General features: G+C 44.0%; 1 protein-coding gene across 19 annotated transcripts in view; it reads left to right on the forward strand.

Moving 5' to 3' along the window:
• Nucleotides 1-18,566, forward strand: part of HMBOX1 (homeobox containing 1) — a 203,615-nt gene that overhangs the window by 121,190 nt on the left and 63,859 nt on the right. For all 19 annotated transcript variants that reach the window (XM_068143198.1, XM_068143199.1, XM_068143200.1 and 16 more), the window contains 3 exons: nt 72-551; nt 5,308-5,393; nt 17,660-17,770. In XM_068143198.1, the coding sequence (XP_067999299.1) occupies nt 72-551; nt 5,308-5,393; nt 17,660-17,770 (677 nt within the window). The remainder of the gene's footprint in view (nt 1-71; nt 552-5,307; nt 5,394-17,659; nt 17,771-18,566) is intronic.

Consider the following 18,566-nt stretch of genomic DNA (forward strand, 5'->3'; position numbering starts at 1 on the left):
GTACTTTTTGTGTACCACAGAGAACTATTGAACTGAGGTGTTTGGTTTTATTTTTTTTACCTTATTTTCAGTCTGCTGGAAACCATGTCTCACTATACAGACGAACCAAGATTTACCATAGAGCAGATAGACCTGCTTCAGCGCCTGAGACGTACAGGGATGACCAGACATGAAATCCTCCATGCACTGGAAACCTTGGATCGTCTCGATCAAGAACATAGTGACAAATTTGGAAGAAGGTCTAGCTATGGAGGTGGTTCCTACAGCAACAGTACCAACAATGTCCCAGCATCTTCCTCTACAGCCACAGCTTCAACACAGACCCAGCATTCTGGGATGTCCCCATCACCAAGCAACAGTTATGACACCTCCCCACAGCCTTGCACTACTAATCAGAATGGGAGGGAGAGTAACGAGAAATTGTCTGCATTCAATGGGAAGATGTCACCTACCCGCTACCCGCTTGCAAACAGCTTGGCTCAAAGATCATACAGTTTTGAAGCTTCTGAAGAGGACTTGGACATTGATGACAAAGTGGAGGAGTTGATGAGGTTAGTAGAAGTCTCTGTAAAAAATTTGGGAAGTCAGAGTCAGAAGTGCCTCAGAAGAATTCTGCATGTTGAAAGACTGCTCTAATAGTGATAGATATTACCAAGGAGCAGGAACTGGTTTAGGCAACTATTCCCCTGGTAGTTCCCTGGTGGTCACTATCTTGAGACATTTTAGCCTTGTGTAATCAACCTTCGTCCGTGTCTGGTGATCCCACAGTCTCTTCTAGTGTTGAAATATTTTCTCCCATGATGTACCAAAAATTGGTCTTGATCTTTATTAGAATAAACTTTATTAGAATAAACCAAAACAGGTTGAAAGAGACCTTCAAGATCATCGTGTCCAACCCATCAACCAATCCAACCCACCCAAACAGCTAACCCATGGCACCAAGCACCCCATCAAGTCTCCCCCTGAACACCTTCAATGACAGCGACACCACCACCTCCCCGGGCAGCCCATTCCATAGCGCAATCACTCTTTCTGTATAGAACTTCTTCCTAACATCCAACCTGAACCTCCCCTGGTGCAGCCTGAGACTGTGTCCTCTTGTTCTGGTACTGGCTGCCTGGGAGAAGAGACCATCATCCGCCTGTCTACAACCTCCCTTCAGGTAGTTGTAGAGAGTGATAAGGTCACCCCCGAGTCTCCTCTTCTCCAGGCTGAGCAATCCCAGCTCCCTCAGTCTTTCCTCATAGGGCTTGTGTTCCAAACCCCTCACCAACTTTGTTGCTCTTCTCTGGACTCGTTCCAGCAAGTCAACCTCCTTCCTAAACTGAGGGGCTCAGAACTGGACACAGGACTCGAGGTGTGGCCTAACCAGTGCAGTATACAGGGGCAGAATGACCTCCCTGCTCCTGCTGGCCACACTGTTCCTGATGCAGGCCAGGATGCCATTGGCCCTCTTGGCTGCCTGGGCACACTGCAGGCTCATGTTCAGCCTACCATCAACCAGTACCCCCAGGTCCCTCTCTGCCTGGCTGCTCTCCAGCCACTCTGACCCCAGCCTGTAGCACTGCATGGGGTTGTTGTGGCCAATGTGCAGAACCCGGCACTTGGATGTGTTAAATCTCATGCTGTTGGATTCTGCCCATCTGTCCAGCCTGTCGAGGTCCCTCTGCAGAGCCTCTCTACCCTCCAGCAGATCAACTCTTGCGCCCAGCTTGGTGTCATCAGCAAATTTACTGATGATAGACTCAATGCCCTCATCCAGATCATCAATAAAGATGTTAAAGAGCACAGGGCCCAGCACTGATCCTTGGGGCACACCACTAGTGACTGGCCGCCAGCTGGATGTGGCACCATTCACCACCACTCTCTGGGCTCGGCCATCCAGCCAGTTCCTAACCCAGCTCAGAGTGCTGCTGTCCAAGCCATGGGCTGACAGCTTGGCCAGGAGTTTGCTATGGGGGACGGTGTCAAAGGCCTTGCTGAGGTCCAGGTAGACTACATCCACAGGCCTCCCCACATCCACCAGGCGGGTCACCTGATCGTAGAAGGAGATCAGGTTGGTCAGGCAGGACCTGCCTTTCCTAAATCCATGCTGGCTAGGCCTGATCCCTTGGCCATCCTCTAAGTGCTGTGTGATTGCACTCAGGATGACCTGTTCCATGATCTTGCCTGGCACTGAGGTCAGGCTGACAGGCCTATAATTCCCTGGCTCATCCAACCGGCCCTTCTTATGGATGGGCACCACATTGGCCAGCTTCCAGTCCTCTGGGACTTCGCCAGTGAGCCAGGACTGCTGGAAAATGATGGATAGTGGCTTGGCCAGCTCGTCTGCCAGCTCTCTCAGCACCCTAGGATGAATCCCATCTGGTCCCATGGACTTGTGGGGATCCAAGCTGCTAAGGAGAGTTCCAACCACCTCCTCATGGAACATAGGGAAACTGTGCAGCTCCCTGGCCCCTTCTGCCAGCTCTGGAGGCCAGCTGTCAGGAAGACGTTCTGTCCTTCTGGTAAAAATTGAGGCAAAGAAGGTGTTAAGTATCTCTGCCTTTTCCTCATCCTTTGTTACAACGTTCCCCTCCGTGTCCACCAAGGAGTGGAGGTTGTCCTTTCCTTTCCTCTTACTATTAATGTATTTATAGAAGGACTTTTTGTTGTACTTCACAGTAGAGGCCAGTTTAAGCTCCAAGTGTGCTTTTGCCTCCCTAATTTTCTTCCTACGACACCTAGCAACATCCTTAAACATTCTGTGGGTTGCCTCCCCTCTCTTCCAAAGGTGATACACCCTCTTTTTTTCCCTCAGTTCCATTAAAAGTTCATGAACCATCCAGGTTGGCCGTCTGCCCCGGCGGCTCATCTTCCGGCACATTGGCACAGCCTGAGATTGAGCCTTCAGCAATTCTTCATTGAAGTAGGTCCAGCTCTCCTGGACCCCTTTGTTTTTAAGGGCTTTATCCCAAGGAACCCTCTGAATTAGTTCCTTGAGTAACCCGAAGTCTGCCCTCCGGAATTCCAGAGTGGAGGTCTTCTTGCTGCCCCTCTTGGCTTGACCAAAAACCGAGAATTCAATTATCTCATGGTCACTGGACCCCAAACACTCTCCAACCACCACATCACCCACCAGTCCTTCCCTGTTGGTGAAGAGGAGGTCAAGCATAGCCTTGCCCCTGGTAGGCTCTCGCAGCACCTGGGATAAGAAGCTGTCCTCCATGCATTCTAAGAACCTCCTAGACTGTCTCCTCTCTGCTGTGTTGAGATCCCAGCAGATGTTGGGCAGGTTGAAGTCACCCATGAGAACAAGGTCCGGAGATCTTGAGACAGCCCTAAGCTGCCTATAGAATGCTTCATCAACATCTTCCTCCTGGTTGGGTGGTCTATAACAGACTCCAACCAGGGTGTCTGCCCTGCTGGTCTTCCCTCTAATTCTTATCCACAAGCATTCAACCCGATCGTCCCTAATCTCCATCTCAATGGCATCTAGTGCCTCCCTGATGTACAGGGCCACCCCTCCACCCCTTCTTCCTTGCCTGTCTCTCCTGAAGAGCTTGTAACCGTCAATTGCAGCGCTCCAGTCATGTGAGTCGTCCCACCACGTCTCTGTGATGGCAACTACATCATAATTTTCCTGCTGCATCAAGGCTTCCAGCTCCTCCTGTTTGTTACCCATGCTTCGTGCATTAGTGTACATGCACTTCAGCTGGGCTGCTGGTTTCACCTCCAACTCTAGCTTGTCGCCCCCAGACTCTTGTCTGAGAGGACTATTTTCCGCCCCTTCCCCCTTCGAAACTAGTTTAAAGCCCTGTCGATGAGACCTGCCAATTCCCTTCCCAGGATCTTTTTACCTTTGGGGGACAGTCCGTTCTCATATACAGTGATCTTTCCCCTTCTCTGGGACAGATGTAGTCTGTTGCCAGCTGGCCTGGTGCAGTAGAAAGTTTCCCAATATCAAAAAAACCAAAATTCTTTTGACTGCACCAGCACACTCATTTTCTGCATGTATGTTATCTGTTCATAGTCTGTGGCAGGGGCTGTGATCTGTAGTCTGCAGGTTGATGTAGAAAAATACAAATAATGAAGAAGAAGCAGAAGTCTTCAGTGAGAGCTGAGAGGGTTTTTTTCTAGACTGACCTTCCCTTACTTTTAGCAGATCCCTTTTCAGCATTATGGCAAAGATGAAAGGAGGGGATTATACCACTGAGGATGAAAGTCAGAGTCAGTGGGCTTGATAGCAAAAAGAAATATGAGGAAAGGCCAAAAGTATCAAAACAGTTTTGGTCATTATATTGGAATGTCTTTTTTTCCCCAAAATTACAACATTTATTAAGCACTTATGAGAGAACTTGGATCCATTAGCTCCAGGATGAAAATATGTTTGAAATAGTTTGGAGATGTAGGATAAAGGCATGGCTTTTGAAGGAGAGGATTAGGGATGAGCAGTAAGAAAAGCCAATCAACCTCTTGGCTGCAGGATAACAGAATAAGGCAGGAAGGTGGTGAGTATAGCAGAATGCAGGAGTTCCATTGCTGAAGTTTAATCGTTCCTTGGAGTTTTTGGTTCCTGTGTAATAAGTCTCAGGTAAAGCTTTTAGTGCTTGTTTAAACTGAAACTACTTTTATTTTCAGGCGTGTGGGAGATGAGTGTTGGGGACAGAAATTAAAATGAACCCACAGCAGAGCATTTATTTAGTGTTTACATTTGCAAGCTTGAATCTGCCTGCAATGCTGCTGGGGCAGGAGGGGAGATGGTGAAGGGAAATTGCCAAATAATAAAGCCTAATAAAATCTATTTCTAATTGTCTGCCCTTCTCAAAGAGGAAGAGGAGTGCAAGCTGTGGACTAGGGAAGTAGGGGTTGGGAGACAGTCGTTGCAAAGTCTTCGTTCTTTTGGGTCTTTTCCTTAAGGCTGGAGAAGGTTTGTGTATGTATATTCATTTGTTTGTTAACCATGCAGACCCTGCTATCGGTATTTTTGTGCCTCACTTTTATGACTTGAGTTTTTTATGCTGGCATGAGAGATTTATTCATCCCTGTGTAATGAAACTTTGTACAATCCATATGGCAGTGCTGCACCTAATATGAATTATATAGGACATGAGTCATCCATTCTCCTCTTGCTAGGGTGCTTTGATCAGACGTGACACTTGTTAAAAGAAGGGTCCACCAGTGAGGCACTTGAACTGTTTTAACACCTGCCTTCCCCACTCCTTGTCCCCATAATGAAGGAAATAAAGCCATTTTGCGTCTTCAAAGTGTACTTCATTCTGGCTGTCTTTTTCTGTGTTCTTTTGTTTTTTTGTTTTGTTTTGGTAGGAGGGACAGCAGTGTGATAAAGGAGGAAATCAAAGCCTTTCTAGCCAATCGCAGAATTTCCCAAGCAGTTGTTGCACAGGTAACAGGTAAGAGCCCAAGGAGTCCTTTCTTCGTTTTGGGAAACTGTGTCTGAATGGCCTATCTGTGCACAGCACAGATGTTGGAATATTGCTTGGCTTTTGGCATTGCAGTGCAGATCTGTCAGCTTAGTCATGATAATGTATGCCTTTGATTTAGGACCCATTGTCCTGCACATCATGGAACTTCCCCAGTGAATCACTTCTATTTTTTTGTGTGTGTGTGGCTTGTGCTGGCAGATTTTATTTTACAGCCTTATAATAAGCCCAAAGTCCTTACCTTAAAATGAAAACAGTTTTCCTTAATTCTTAAATTGTTTGTTGAGTGTGCCAAATAGATGTGTATCTGCATTGTAGTGGGTTGAGAGAAGGCCTAGCTCTCCCTCCCCCACAACGAGGAAAAAAAAAACCCACCGCTAATTCAGTCGGAGAAGCAAAAGGAATGCTATATTTACAAGCAAAAATGAAATGCAGGTTATATATATACACAATATACAGTATTTACAATATATATACAGAAATATCCAGCAAAGAAAAATACAGGAACAAAACTCCCTCCTCCGGACAGAGGAGGGTTCCCCCTCTCTCCCCCTACCTCCCTTTTTCCCCAAAAGGGGCTAGAGAGAGAGAAAAGGTAATTAATAAGGATGAAATTTTGTTAGGCCTCAAAAAGTGCATGCAGGATTAGTGCTTATCTGGTATCCAAGGTCATACTCCAGCTGCTCAGAAGCAGACAGGCTAGAAAAGCAGGACAGAGAGAAACTGAGAAAAATTCCAACTGAACTCAAACTTAAAGTTGCATTCTACCAATCTACCAATGAAATTTGTTTAGAATATCTGATTGTTTTCGTTATTATTCCAAAACATTCAGCCAGAGTGTCCCAGCACTGTCCCTTTCTTAAAGGCACAGCCTCAAACGGTCTGTGTGTGGGGAGAGACAGAGATATAATATGGATTTATGTTATTGAATGTATATGAATAGTCAGGAGACATAGCAGTAGCTGGTATCTGCACATCCAGGAGTCGGATTTTTATGACAGCTTGAATTTTTTCAGTCACTTGCCTTTGAGTCACAATTAATGAACATCACATGTGAGGTTGAGGGGATGACCTAACAACTCAGATTCTGCCTAGAAGAAGTAGTTCTCCCTTTGCCCTCTGCCCTGTGCCTTCTCGCTGTCATGTTAAGGACGAGTGAAGAGGCTGCAGTGATATCACTTCTTCATTGAATGTGTTTCCAGAGCATTACACAGAGAGTACTGAAGTCTTACTGCTCCACCATGGCATGGGCTGCTATTAGTTCTTCTCTCACTACTGGTCTAGAATAGCTGGTAGCATACTTAAAGTGACAGAATCACTTTAAAGGTTATTCAGATTATTAACCCAGTACTGCCCGGTCTCCACTAAATTGTCGCCCTCAGTACCACATCTACACAGCTTTTAAATCCCTTCAGGGATGATGACTCCAACACTTCACTGGGTAGCCTATTCCAGGGCTTGACAACCCTTTTGGGGAAGACATTTTTCCTAATACCCAACCTAAACCTCCTTTGGCACAACTTGAGACTGTTTCCTCTTGTTGTGTTGCTTGTTACCTCGGAGAAGGGATGAACTCCCACCTGACTCCAGCCTCCTTTCAGGGAGTTGTAGAGAGGGAGAAAGCCTCCCCAGAGCCTCCTTTTCTTCATGCTGCACACCCTCATTTCCTTCAGCTGCTCCTCAGAAGATTTGTGCTCTAGACCTTTCACCAGCTAGGATGAAGACTTGGTGATAACATACAGTTGTCTCAATCCCATATTACACCTTTAACCATTCAAGCTTGTATTAAAAAAAAAAGTCTTGAAATAGATAATTTTTAAGATTACTTGATGACTAGGAATACCAAAACCAACAGGAGAAAAGTTGTTCTTTTGTTTTATTTTTCATATTTGAAATGTCATGAGATCCCATTTGTCCAGGAGATCTGGGTTTGTAGACATACTAGCAGTTGAGGTAGGGAGGCAGAAGTGGGTGCTCAAGCCATGAAGAGAGAAATTCCTTCCACATTTCTACCTTCTCTTGTGTGATCAAGAAGGCCAGTAGTATCATGAACTACATTCAGAAGAACATGCACAGCAGGTCATGGGAGGTTCTCCTCTCCCTCTTCTCTGCCCTAGTTAGGCTGCATCTGGGGTATTGGGTCCAGTTCTGGGCTCCTCAGTTCAAGAGAAACAGGGAACTACTGGAGAGAATCATAGAATCAATAAGGTTGGAAAAGACCTCAAAGATCATCAACTCCAACATGTCATTGTCCTGGATGGACAAAAAGCCTCAAAATTACTCTGAATCAGACAATGAGGCAGAAGTTAGTAGATCTGGTTCTTTAGGCTTGCTTGAACATGTCTCAGAGCCAGAATGAGCCAGGTGGGCATGCTTTTGGCCACGTTTGGAAAGAAGGCTTTCTATAGGTTGCAATACCAGGGTTTTATCCCTAGATCTGTGTTGCTACTGGCCATTATTGCCTCGGGAAATCTATAAGTATCAGCCCAAAGAGCCAGAGCCTTGTCTTGCAATTGTCCACGCTCTGGAAGGAACCACAAGCTTCGCTTGGAAGCTGAACTGTGTTTCAGTTTACCCAGACAAGACAGCAAGGACCCCTCGCTATTTTCAGCGTTGTAAAGCCCAGAGGACAGACACGCATCTTGCTGGGCCGAGAGGCGAAACCCCAGAGGAGCTGAGTCCTGGGACAGTTTCGTTTGACTAGAGAAAGGAGTGAGCGCTGCTACAAAAGGATTACAGCCAAGAAACCTCCTCTCTACAAAGCTTTCAGCTGCAAACCCTTTGAGAACAAATCCTGCCTCAGTAATAAGCTGCAGACACCAACAGAAAGTGAAACGGTGCTCCTGCAGAGCTTCCACGTGGTCGACGCCATTTTGGTTTGTCTAGATCTTAACGTGTGCCACAAGGTATCAGGATCAGTGAGTAATTACAATATCTGATTTTTATAAGCATCTACTGAAGGTCTGTTGCCTTAGGGAATTCTAGTGTTCCCCCCCCATTGTGGGCAATTGCCGGCTTCATTGCCGAGGTTGCTTTTCTTTAAAGTGCTGTTTGTTGTTTCTGGATTTTTGTACATATTGTTTAAATTGTTACTTGTTCCTGTTGGTGAGGTATCTGTTCCACAATCGAACCCCTCGAATCTGTAAATAGGTTTTGATTAGTGGTTTTTTTGGCTGATTTTTTTTTTATTAATAAAATTATTATTTTTTTTAAAATTAATCGCTCCGCTTATGGAACATTAATTTTTCCTTTTATAGACCACAACAGTCATCCAACACCTCATGACTACTAAACCATGGCACCAAGTGCCACATCCAATCCCCTCTTGAACACCTCCAGGGATGGTGACTCCGCCACCTCCCTGGGCAGCACATTCCAACGCCTAACAACTCTCTTGGTGAAGAACTTTCTCCTCACCTTGAGCCTAAACTTGCCCTGGTGCAGTTTGAGACTGTGTCCTCTTGTTCTGGTGCTGATTGCTTGGGAGAAGAGACCAACCCCCACCTGGCTACAACCTCCCTTTAGGTAGTTGTAGACAGCAATAAGGTCTCCCCTGAGCCTCCTTTTCTCCAGGCTAAACAATCCCAGCTCCCTCAGCCTCTCCTCGAGATAGTCCAGTGGAGGGCCACAAAGATGCTGAGGGGTCTGGAGCATCTCTCTTGCAAAGAGAGGCTGAGAGACCTGGGGTTGTTTAACCTGGAGAAGAGAAGACTGAGAGGGGATCTTCTCAATGCTCATCAGTATCTAAAAGGTGGGGTCAAGAGGATGGGGCCAGACTCTTTCCAGTGGTGCCCAGTGACAGGACAAGGGGCAGTGGGCACAAACCAGAACACAGGAGTTTTCCTTTGAACATGAGAATACAGTTTTTTCCTTTGATCTTTCTTGTGAGGGTGCCAGAGCACTGGAAGAAGCTGCCCAGAGAGTTTGTGGAGTCTCCTTCTCTGGAGAGATTCCCAGCCCACCTGGAAGCAAACCTGTGCAGCTTCCTCTGGGTGACTTGCTTTAGCCATGCTGGCATTCTGTGATCTTAGGCAAATTACTCGTCCTTCCTTGGTTTCAGTTTAATCTGTAAAATGGTGAGATTAACATTTTGTGTAACTAAGGAATGTTATTAGCCCTATCAGACTTTAGCATTAGTACTTCAAAAATTAAATGCTATGTCTAGTTGCTTAAATTGTACCTCAGCTCTGAGGTTTTCATAGTTAGTGGGTCACTCCCCCACATTCATGCAGTCCTCACCTGAATATAGTCCTTGTGTAACTGATCTTTGATTTAGCCTCTATATAGCAATCTTCACATCCATCAGCACATCAAGCTGGCTTCCTTTTCAAGAGAAGTAATGCAAAGAGGGAACAAAATGCAGAAAAAGAGTCTTTGCAAAATAAGCCAACATTTTCCTTAGATAGAGGGCTACTGCAGGCAGTCTGTAGGAAGGTCAAGACCACCTGATCATTCTTCTCCTTCCATCCTCAATCTGTTTTCTTGAATTTCAGATGTTGAAGTCATTACGGTAGCATTTAGCCTTTGGGATCTTTCATTGTTTGCCAGGCTGTTCCTTCTGTGAGTAAATATGGAGGGGAATCCAGAATGCACTCAGACAGTGATCAGAGAAAATATTTCTAGATGTCTCTTTCGAGTCTGTCAGTGGGACAGAGAATGAAGGCTGAACTGATGGCACTGTGTTATGATCTTGCTTTCAAGCCAAATCAAAGCAAAACCAGGTAGATGTGAAGGTTAAATGGCTACATCCTTTTGCAATCGACCCAGGAGTGTTCCCATGGACTTTTCAAATAAAAGAAAGTGATGTTTAGCATTTGATGCAGTTACTCAAGCAGATATGGCTGCAAAACACCCAGCCTCTTCCTCCCAGTACCCTTTGCAGTTGAATTACGTCATCTTCCATATGCTTGGTGGGAAGGTCTGTTGGAGCTAATTAATTTTAAATTAACCCATAGCCATGTTTAAGCAGATGTGTAGTACTTATGTGCCACTACTAAGTACATAGCTATGGCTTATCAGAAAGGAATAGTAAATTTCAAAGAGGTATTTGGAGGGACCAGAGTAAAGGGTGTACTCAGCACTACCAAGGAGAAACACCAGCTTCCTTTCAAAAGCAGTGTGGTGAAGAGTGACTGAAAATAGCTCAGGGCAGAGATCCAGAGAAGAAAGCATGTGTCCCAACACTTCCAGAGTTGTCTTAGGCCTGATGAGTGCTAGCTGACTTGTATATTCTTCAGATCTGTCCAACATCCCTTCCCATTCAACTGTGAAACGTACTCATAAAGAAGGCCTGGAAGGCATTTTTGGTTCATTAAAAAAAAGCTGTTTGAATAGACAGCTTGCAGAATGTGTAAATGGTATCATCTCAGTATTTACAGACCCAGCCTTACTGGTAAAGTTGTTCTGTAAATCATTCAGTAAACAAAGGGAAAATAGATAAATAAAATCCAGAGGGGTCAGTAGCAGGATGGCCTTGGGAAGGATCATAAGACTGCAACGATACCTTTACAGAATGCTTTTCATCCTCCAGTGATCCCTGTCTCAGGGTCCTCTTTGTTATATTAAACAATGAGGTGGAACCCTGTGCTGGCCAACACAGGGGCTGGAGAAAGAGGGCAGTTCCACAAAAGCAGATCACCAAGCCCCAGTGGCTGGTGTGCTTACAGCCTCCTTCACCATTTGGTGAAGCTTAGCAAGCTGTTTCTGGAGGCTGTAGTGCAGATGCTGGGCATATCTGACTTGCCCACCCACTGGCTACCACCCTGCACCAGCTGGGAAGTCTTTGTTTAGCATTTGAAATACAAGCCAAATAGCATGGCCTCATCTTTCAGTGTTTCCCTCTTCTGTCCTGGGAAATGAGACAAGAAAGAAATGAAAAAATTGTGTCTGGCACTGTCCAGGAGGAGACTTGTTTGGTGTGGCTACCCATCCTATCAACTTTTCCTTTCATTCTCTACCAGTTTCTTTACTGTAAAAAAAGTGTGTGTAATGGGAAGGCAGAATGGCACAGAGTGGAAAGGAGTAATAGTCCATCTGAATAGTGCTGTTAGACCTTTATCTAGGAACCTGAAACTTTGCTTCCTTGTCTTAATTACAGCTGGGTTCAAAGTTGACTGAATTGGACAAGTGATGAACTCTAGCTAAACCATTATATTTTCATGTCTTCAAGCTGCAAGTCTTGGATTAGCTCATCAGAGAGTGTAATGTTTTCCTGGTGCTTATGACCATACTCATCCCCATTCTGTATCTTCTTGTGTCCTGTCCTTGGTGCAGGAACCTCTGCTACAACTTCTGCCTCTTGAAACATCTTCAGTCCACTTGGGATTTTGTACAGAAAGATCTCTCTCCTTTTTCTCATCTTAATTCTAATATTGCAGTAAGCTTAGAGAATACACATTCCTGCATCAGCCACAAAGCCATTGAGCAGCCTTGCCTTTAGAGTCATAGAAGCATTTTGACTGGAAAAGACCTGTAAGATCATCAAGTCCAACCATTATTTACAGACTTTGCAACTGTAAATGGCTTTTCCTTTTTTTTTAATTGTGCTGCAGTGCAAGGGGATGGGAAGGGATGGAGAGGGAGGATGTGTGAGAGAGGAATGCAGATCTGAAGGTTAAAGTCCCAAGTTTTTGCAGTAGAACAACTTTTTAGGCTCTTAGTCTGTCTTAAATTACCAGAAACCTGAAAAGTCATTTGGATTATGAATCTGACAGGGAAAATTAAACCTGGAAGGCATTCTACAGGGCTGCCCAGGGTACTGAGAGAAGAGAGCAGGTTGGAAAATAGTAACAGAGTATTAAATGGTGCTTGAAAATAAAGAAATGATTGATAAGAAGCAAAAAAAAACTTAGCATAACACTTATTAGTGCTGGCCCTAAATACAGGAGCTGCTTTTTATAGAAACTTTTTTAATGGTGTCTGTAATAAGATAAACAAGAAGCACTTGGGTTGGGCTCTGTATAAATAATCTCCTACTGATAAGAAAAATGACAGTATAAACAGGAGCTAATAATAGTTCCTGCTGAATTTCATATCTTGTTATTTGAAGCTCCTTTTAACATAGCTGCAGCTTACCCAGGTGTAGGTATTTAGCCCTATATGTGGTAGGTGAGATGCCAGATTTTTATCCACAATGATTTTAAGTCATGTGCTGCAATTTTTGCTTTAATTGCCACCAGAATTGTATCTGGGTACCAAGTAAGTTGTGGAATAGCTAACACATAGAACTTTCTAGTGTGCAGATCTGCTGAACTTCCCAATTACTCTGCTGTTGCAATTCAACCCTGTCCTACTGCCTCTACCTTACTTGATATGAGATCTTCAGGACTTTGTGTTATATTATGCTAAACATGCACATCATCTAGCACTGTGGAGGGCAGCCTTGAAGCACTGCTGTAACATAAATAAAATCCCTTAAGGTTCAGACCCTACACACAGAGGATTGCTGAGCAAATGCAAACCCAAAGTGCAACTTAACTAGTTCCATTGTGAAGAGAAAATTACTGAATTATTGATCTTCCAAAACGGCAAGAAACTGAATTCTGAAAACCATTTTCCTTCCTCCTCTTTTTTTGTTGTTGTAATGTTCATGACAACAGAAGGAATTATTTGTTTTTTCTATGATTTTGATCTTTGCAGGTTTTCTGTAAACAAGTTTTGCTAATCTCCCAAATTGATAGATGTCCTCTGCAAGCACGTATTGTATGAATCTAGGACATTGCTTACAAACCAGAGAATTAAACCACAGTCGGTTACTTTCTTCTCCAAATCTGACATATTCCAGGTGCTTCTAAAAATATCTTCTGAAAGAAACATTAAAGAAATGCAAAGTAGACTCGCTGAGCAAACATATCTGTGAAGGTGAAAACCAGTTACCAGAGACTTGATGAATAGTAGTTTTGAGGGTTATGAGTAGATTTCTACTGCATATAACAGTTGCCTTCTCTTGATGATGTATTTTAGCATTTCTTTTATGTTTTTAAAAGGGAGACTTTTCACCCAGATAGTATCTGTGGGAAAGAGTGGGGCTGGCCAGAAGAGTTCCATTTTGTTTATAATTAGAAAGTGTAACTTGCTATGGGAAAGACCAGGGTGTCACACATTCAGCATTCCACAGAATCACAGAATGGTGGGGGTCATCTCCACTATGGAGATCAACTAGTCCAAATCCCCTAGTAGAGCAGGGTCACTCAGAGCAGATTGACCAGGATCATAGCCAGGCAGGTTTTGAAATCTCCAGAGAAGAAGACACCACAACCTCTCTGAGTAGCCTGTTCCAGGGCTCTGTCACTCACAGAGTAGTTTTTCTTTGTGTTTAGATGAAACTTCTGTGTTCCAGATAGTGCCCATTGCCCTTTGTCCTATCACTGGCCACCACTGAAGAGTCTAGCCCCATCTTCTTAAGTCCCACCCTTTAGATACTGATAAGCATTGAGAAGATGCCCTTTTATACTTCTCCAGGCTGAAGTGCCCCAGTTCTCAGCCTTTCCTTGTCAGACAGATGGTTGAGTCAACATGCTCCAGTCCCCTTGTCATCTTTGCAGCTCTCCGCTGGATTCTCTCTCTAGTAGTTCCCTGTCTCTCTTGAACTGGGGGAGCCCAGACCTGGGCCTAGTACTCCACATGTGGCCTTATCAGGGCAGAAGAGAAGGAGAGGGGGATCTCCCCCAATCTGCTGGTGACAGTGTTCTTAATAATCCCAAGAGATCTTTGGCCTTCTTGGCCACGAGGACATATTGCTGGCTCATGGGGAACTTCTTGTCCACCAGAATCCCCAGGTTCTTCACTGCAGAGCTGCTTTCCAACAAGTGAACCCCTAATCTGTCCTGGTGCATGTGGTTTTTCTTCCCCGGGTGCAGGACTCAGCATTTGCCCTTGTTGAACTTGAATTTCTATATATTTTTTTTTATTACTGCTTCCTTTTTCAGTATTTTCTGTGTGAAAACTAGCAATGCTCCTTGCAGTGCATCCATGTCCACGGTGATGCTGAGCTTAGAGTATGACAATGTTCCCTTGAGGTCCGCGGTGCAGTCTGAGAGTGAACTTCCTCAAGGCAGCTGGATTTTCAGTGCTGCAGAGAACTTACTTCATTAATCTGCTGCTGGCAGCAGGATGACTTTTTTTTTTTTCCCATGCCAGTGCAATTTCCTAAAGTAGCATGATTACAGATGATGTGACAGGATGGTACTGAGGGTAGTAGTAGTCATTGTCCTGATGAGTCAACTGTGTAAAACCCACTTGAGATGCAAGAAACTCTGACATAACAGTTTTGGAGTTTTTTTAATTGAAAGGAGTGAATGATGGCTTTGTGATTAAGACACTACTGGAATCTAAGATATCCTGGGTCAGACTTTGCATGAGGACTTGAAGTAGTTAGACTCTCGGGAGTAAAAAGATTTGGGGCCTTGAAGGCAGGCTGAGGTATAGATGACAGATATCACACCCTGGGCTGCATCAAAAGAAGAGTGGCCAGTAAGTCAGCAGAGGTGATTCTGCTGTCTCTGCTCTGGAGAGACCTCACCTGGAGTATTGCATTCAGCTCTGGAGCCCTCAGCACAAAAAGGACATAAACCTGTTGGTGCTGATCCAGAGGAAGCCACAAAAATTATGTGGAGGCTGGACCCCGTCTGCTGTGAAGACAGGATGAGAGAGTTTGGGTTCAGCCTGGAGAAGAGAGGGCACCAGAGAGACCTTACTGCAGTCTTCCAGTACTTAAAGGGGCCAGTAAGAAAGATGAGGACAATCTTTTCAGCAGGGCCTGGACAGAACATGGGGAGATGGTTTTAAATTAAAAGAGCGTAGATTTATATTAGATATGAGAAAGAAATTATTTACCTGAGGGCAGTGAGACACTGGCCCAAGTTGCCTGGAGGGGTGGTAGATGCCACATCTGTGGAAACATGCCAGGTCAGATTGGATGGGGCTCTGAGCAATCTGATCAGAGGTCCCTGCTGACTGCAGGGGCATTGGACTAAATGATCTTTAAAGGTCCCTTCTGACATAAAGCACTCTGTGATGCTATGATTCTAGTATTTTGTATCTTAAAAAGAGGAGTGGTGTAGATAGAGGAAACCATTAAGAAGCTCCACTCTCCTTACAAATCTCTGAAACAGGGAAAGAAAATAATGAAAATACATAAGCAATGGGTCTTAAAAGTGTCTTCTAGATGTCGTGCACTACATTGCTATAGCAAAAAACAAGCTCAGCTGCCTAAGCCATACCTGACACATTATCTGGGTTTGCAGAATCCCTGTAGAGAAAGGGTCTAATGCAGAAAATGCTATGGTCTGCAGTGCAGTACTGAGAACTTGTAGTGCACTTGTTGATTCTCTGTGTGTTGGTGTCCTTTACAAAGCTCTGTTTTACAGAAGCGACTTTATAAACTTTGAGGCCTCACAATGGGTCAGATATGGGTATGGCAAGACATGGCTTGAATCTTTTGGCTCCTGGACATTGTGTGAAGTAGTTGACATTTGTACCACTTTCTGACAGTATCAGGCAGCCTCTTGTGCAGAATTTGGATTTTCCACTATGTAACTCTTGTTGAAGATACTTAATCTTTGTTTACAATTTCTATCTAGTTGGATTTTGCATTTATTTCTTCTGTTGTCATCCAAACGCTTCACAAACACTCATTCAGTGCAGTAAACTGAAACTAGCAAACAAGTAAGTATATGGGGCTGTTACCCACTGATTCACAGGAGCCAGGCAGCATAAACCCAGTGGTTTAACAAAAATCTTGTTGGAGTAAACCCAACTGAATATGATGCCTGAGAGTCAAGTTTAATTACTCTGAACTAGCTTCAGTTTTCAATGCAAAAATACCCCAAACCTATAGCAAAACCCTATCCTAGAAGTGGTAAAACTACAGGGGGGGTGTTTTTCATAAGTTAAATATGATTATGAGATCTTATAAAACATTGATGCATCTCAAGAGGGGGGAGGTAGGTTGGTTTCAATGTGAAAACCTGCCTTCCACATGCCTCAGTATTATCACCAAGCATGTGGTGGCACAGGTGGTGTTCAAGTGTATTGTTACTTGGAGCACCTCCTAAAACTTTAGTCTCTTGAAGTTCAAATGCTGTTAACCATTTCTCATCACTGAATAATCCAGTGGAAAGCACAGGAAGTCCTCCTACCTGAAGTCCTGCTTTAGTTATTCAGCAAACTCTTATTTTTTTTATATTTTCCCATGAGCCTACAGTTCACCTCCTTGTACACTTTCAAAGCTCATGCTTTATTTAGTTCCATGCTTTCTAATCACTTCCCTTTCGGCACTGATCCTTCATTCAGTGTCAGCCTTTGGAAATAGCTGTATTCACTTCTAGGGTTTTCCCCCCTTTTAGTATTTTCATAGAAATATGGCTTCAAAATCTCTGGATTTTTTTGTGCCTAATCTTGCCAGGGCCTTGCATGAATCCTGCTTTGTTGACAGATAGCTGCCCTTTCTGTTTTTTCTGGCTGTTGTTATAGTGGCTGATAGATGGCTCGCTCCATTTCTGGGCTGATTTCATCTGTATCACACAAACTGGTTTTGTCAGGCAGCCAGTACCAGAACAAGAGAACACAGTCTCAGGCTGCGCCAGGGGAGGTTAAGGTTGGACGTTAGGAAGAAGTTCTATACAGAGAGAGTGATTGCCCATTGGAATGGGCTGCCCGGGGAGGTGGTGGAGTCACCATCATTGGAGGTGTTCAGGAGGAGACTTGATGGGGTGCTTGGTGCCATGGTTTAGTTGTTTAGGTGGGTTGGATTGGTTGATGGGTTGGACACGATGATCTTGAAGGTCTCTTCCAACCTGGTCTATTCTATTCTATTCTATTCTATTCTATTCTATTCTATTCTATTCTATTCTTAGATTGGTCATGATCTCTTAACTAATACTATTTATATATAATAGTGGGAAAGGGAGTTGTTCCCATTTCACAGAAGAAGACATTTAAGCATCATGGAACCTGTGGTGAATTCAAGTCAGTGATAGATTTGGCTTCCTAGTTTGCACCCTCTTCACTTGTGGGTTGATTCTGCTGATTTCAGGATGTGCCTTGGCTGCAGCAGAAAATAATAAAAGGGAAAAGTTAAAGCAGTTGGGGCAAGGAGGGGAAGCTTGAACTCTTACTTTTTCTGTGATTAAAACATTCTGAGTTCCTGGGCTTTGTAAAACAACACCTTTTATCAGTCTATAATATAAACTGTTTTAAATTGGTTGGTTTGTTTGTTTTGTTCTGGTTTTTTACAGGTATCAGTCAGAGCCGGATCTCCCATTGGCTGTTGCAGCAGGGGTCAGACCTGAGTGAACAAAAGAAAAGGGCATTTTACAGATGGTACCAGCTTGAGAAGACAAATCCTGGTAAACAAATACAGCCTAAACATCTCCTGTTTTTTTTGGTGGCGTTTTTGTTTTGTTTTGTTTTTTTTAAGAAGCATTTTGTCATTGTTTTTTATTATGGATAATTTCCTTCTTGGTCTTATGTCCTGTATTCCCTCTGGTCAATGTCCTTTTTCAGGAGGATAGGGTCTCTTCTCACAGGTAATTAGTGATAGAACAAGAGGGAATGGCTTTAGGCTGCGACTGGGTAGGTTTAGACTGGTGTGGTGGGTTTAAGAGAAAGGCTCAGCCTTCTCCCCCCCACAGAGAGGAAGAAAGAAACCACAGCTAGCCAACTGGAGGAGCAAAAGGGAAATGCTATATTTACAAGCAATTTTTAGGGAATGCAGGATATATGCACAATTTACAGTATTTACAATATATACACAGAAATATACAGCAAGGTTAAAAAAAAAAAATACAGGAACAAAATTCCCCCCCTCTGGAGGAGGGTTCCCCCCCTGTACCCCCTTCTCTCCCCTTTTTCCCCAAAGAGGGTTAGAAAGAGAGAAAAAGAACAGTTCTTAAAGCAAAATATGTTAGTAGGCCTTAGTCTGCTTATCTGTCCAAGGTCAACCTGGCAGAGAGCCCAGAGGCAGACGAGCTGGAAAGGGAGAAGGGAAAGAGCGAACTGGGGAAAGTTCCAGCTGCACCTAAGCTTAAAACTGCATTTTTACCAATCCACCAATGAAATTAGTTTACAATATCTGGTTGTTTTCGTTAACATTCCAAAACATTCAGCCAGTGTCCCAGAACTGTGTCTTTCTTAAAGGCACAG

Source organism: Melanerpes formicivorus, unplaced genomic scaffold (assembly GCF_026170545.1).
Source record: "Melanerpes formicivorus ecotype bairdi unplaced genomic scaffold, bMelFor1.0.p_v2 SCAF_9, whole genome shotgun sequence".
Classification (NCBI taxonomy): Eukaryota; Metazoa; Chordata; class Aves; order Piciformes; family Picidae; genus Melanerpes; species Melanerpes formicivorus.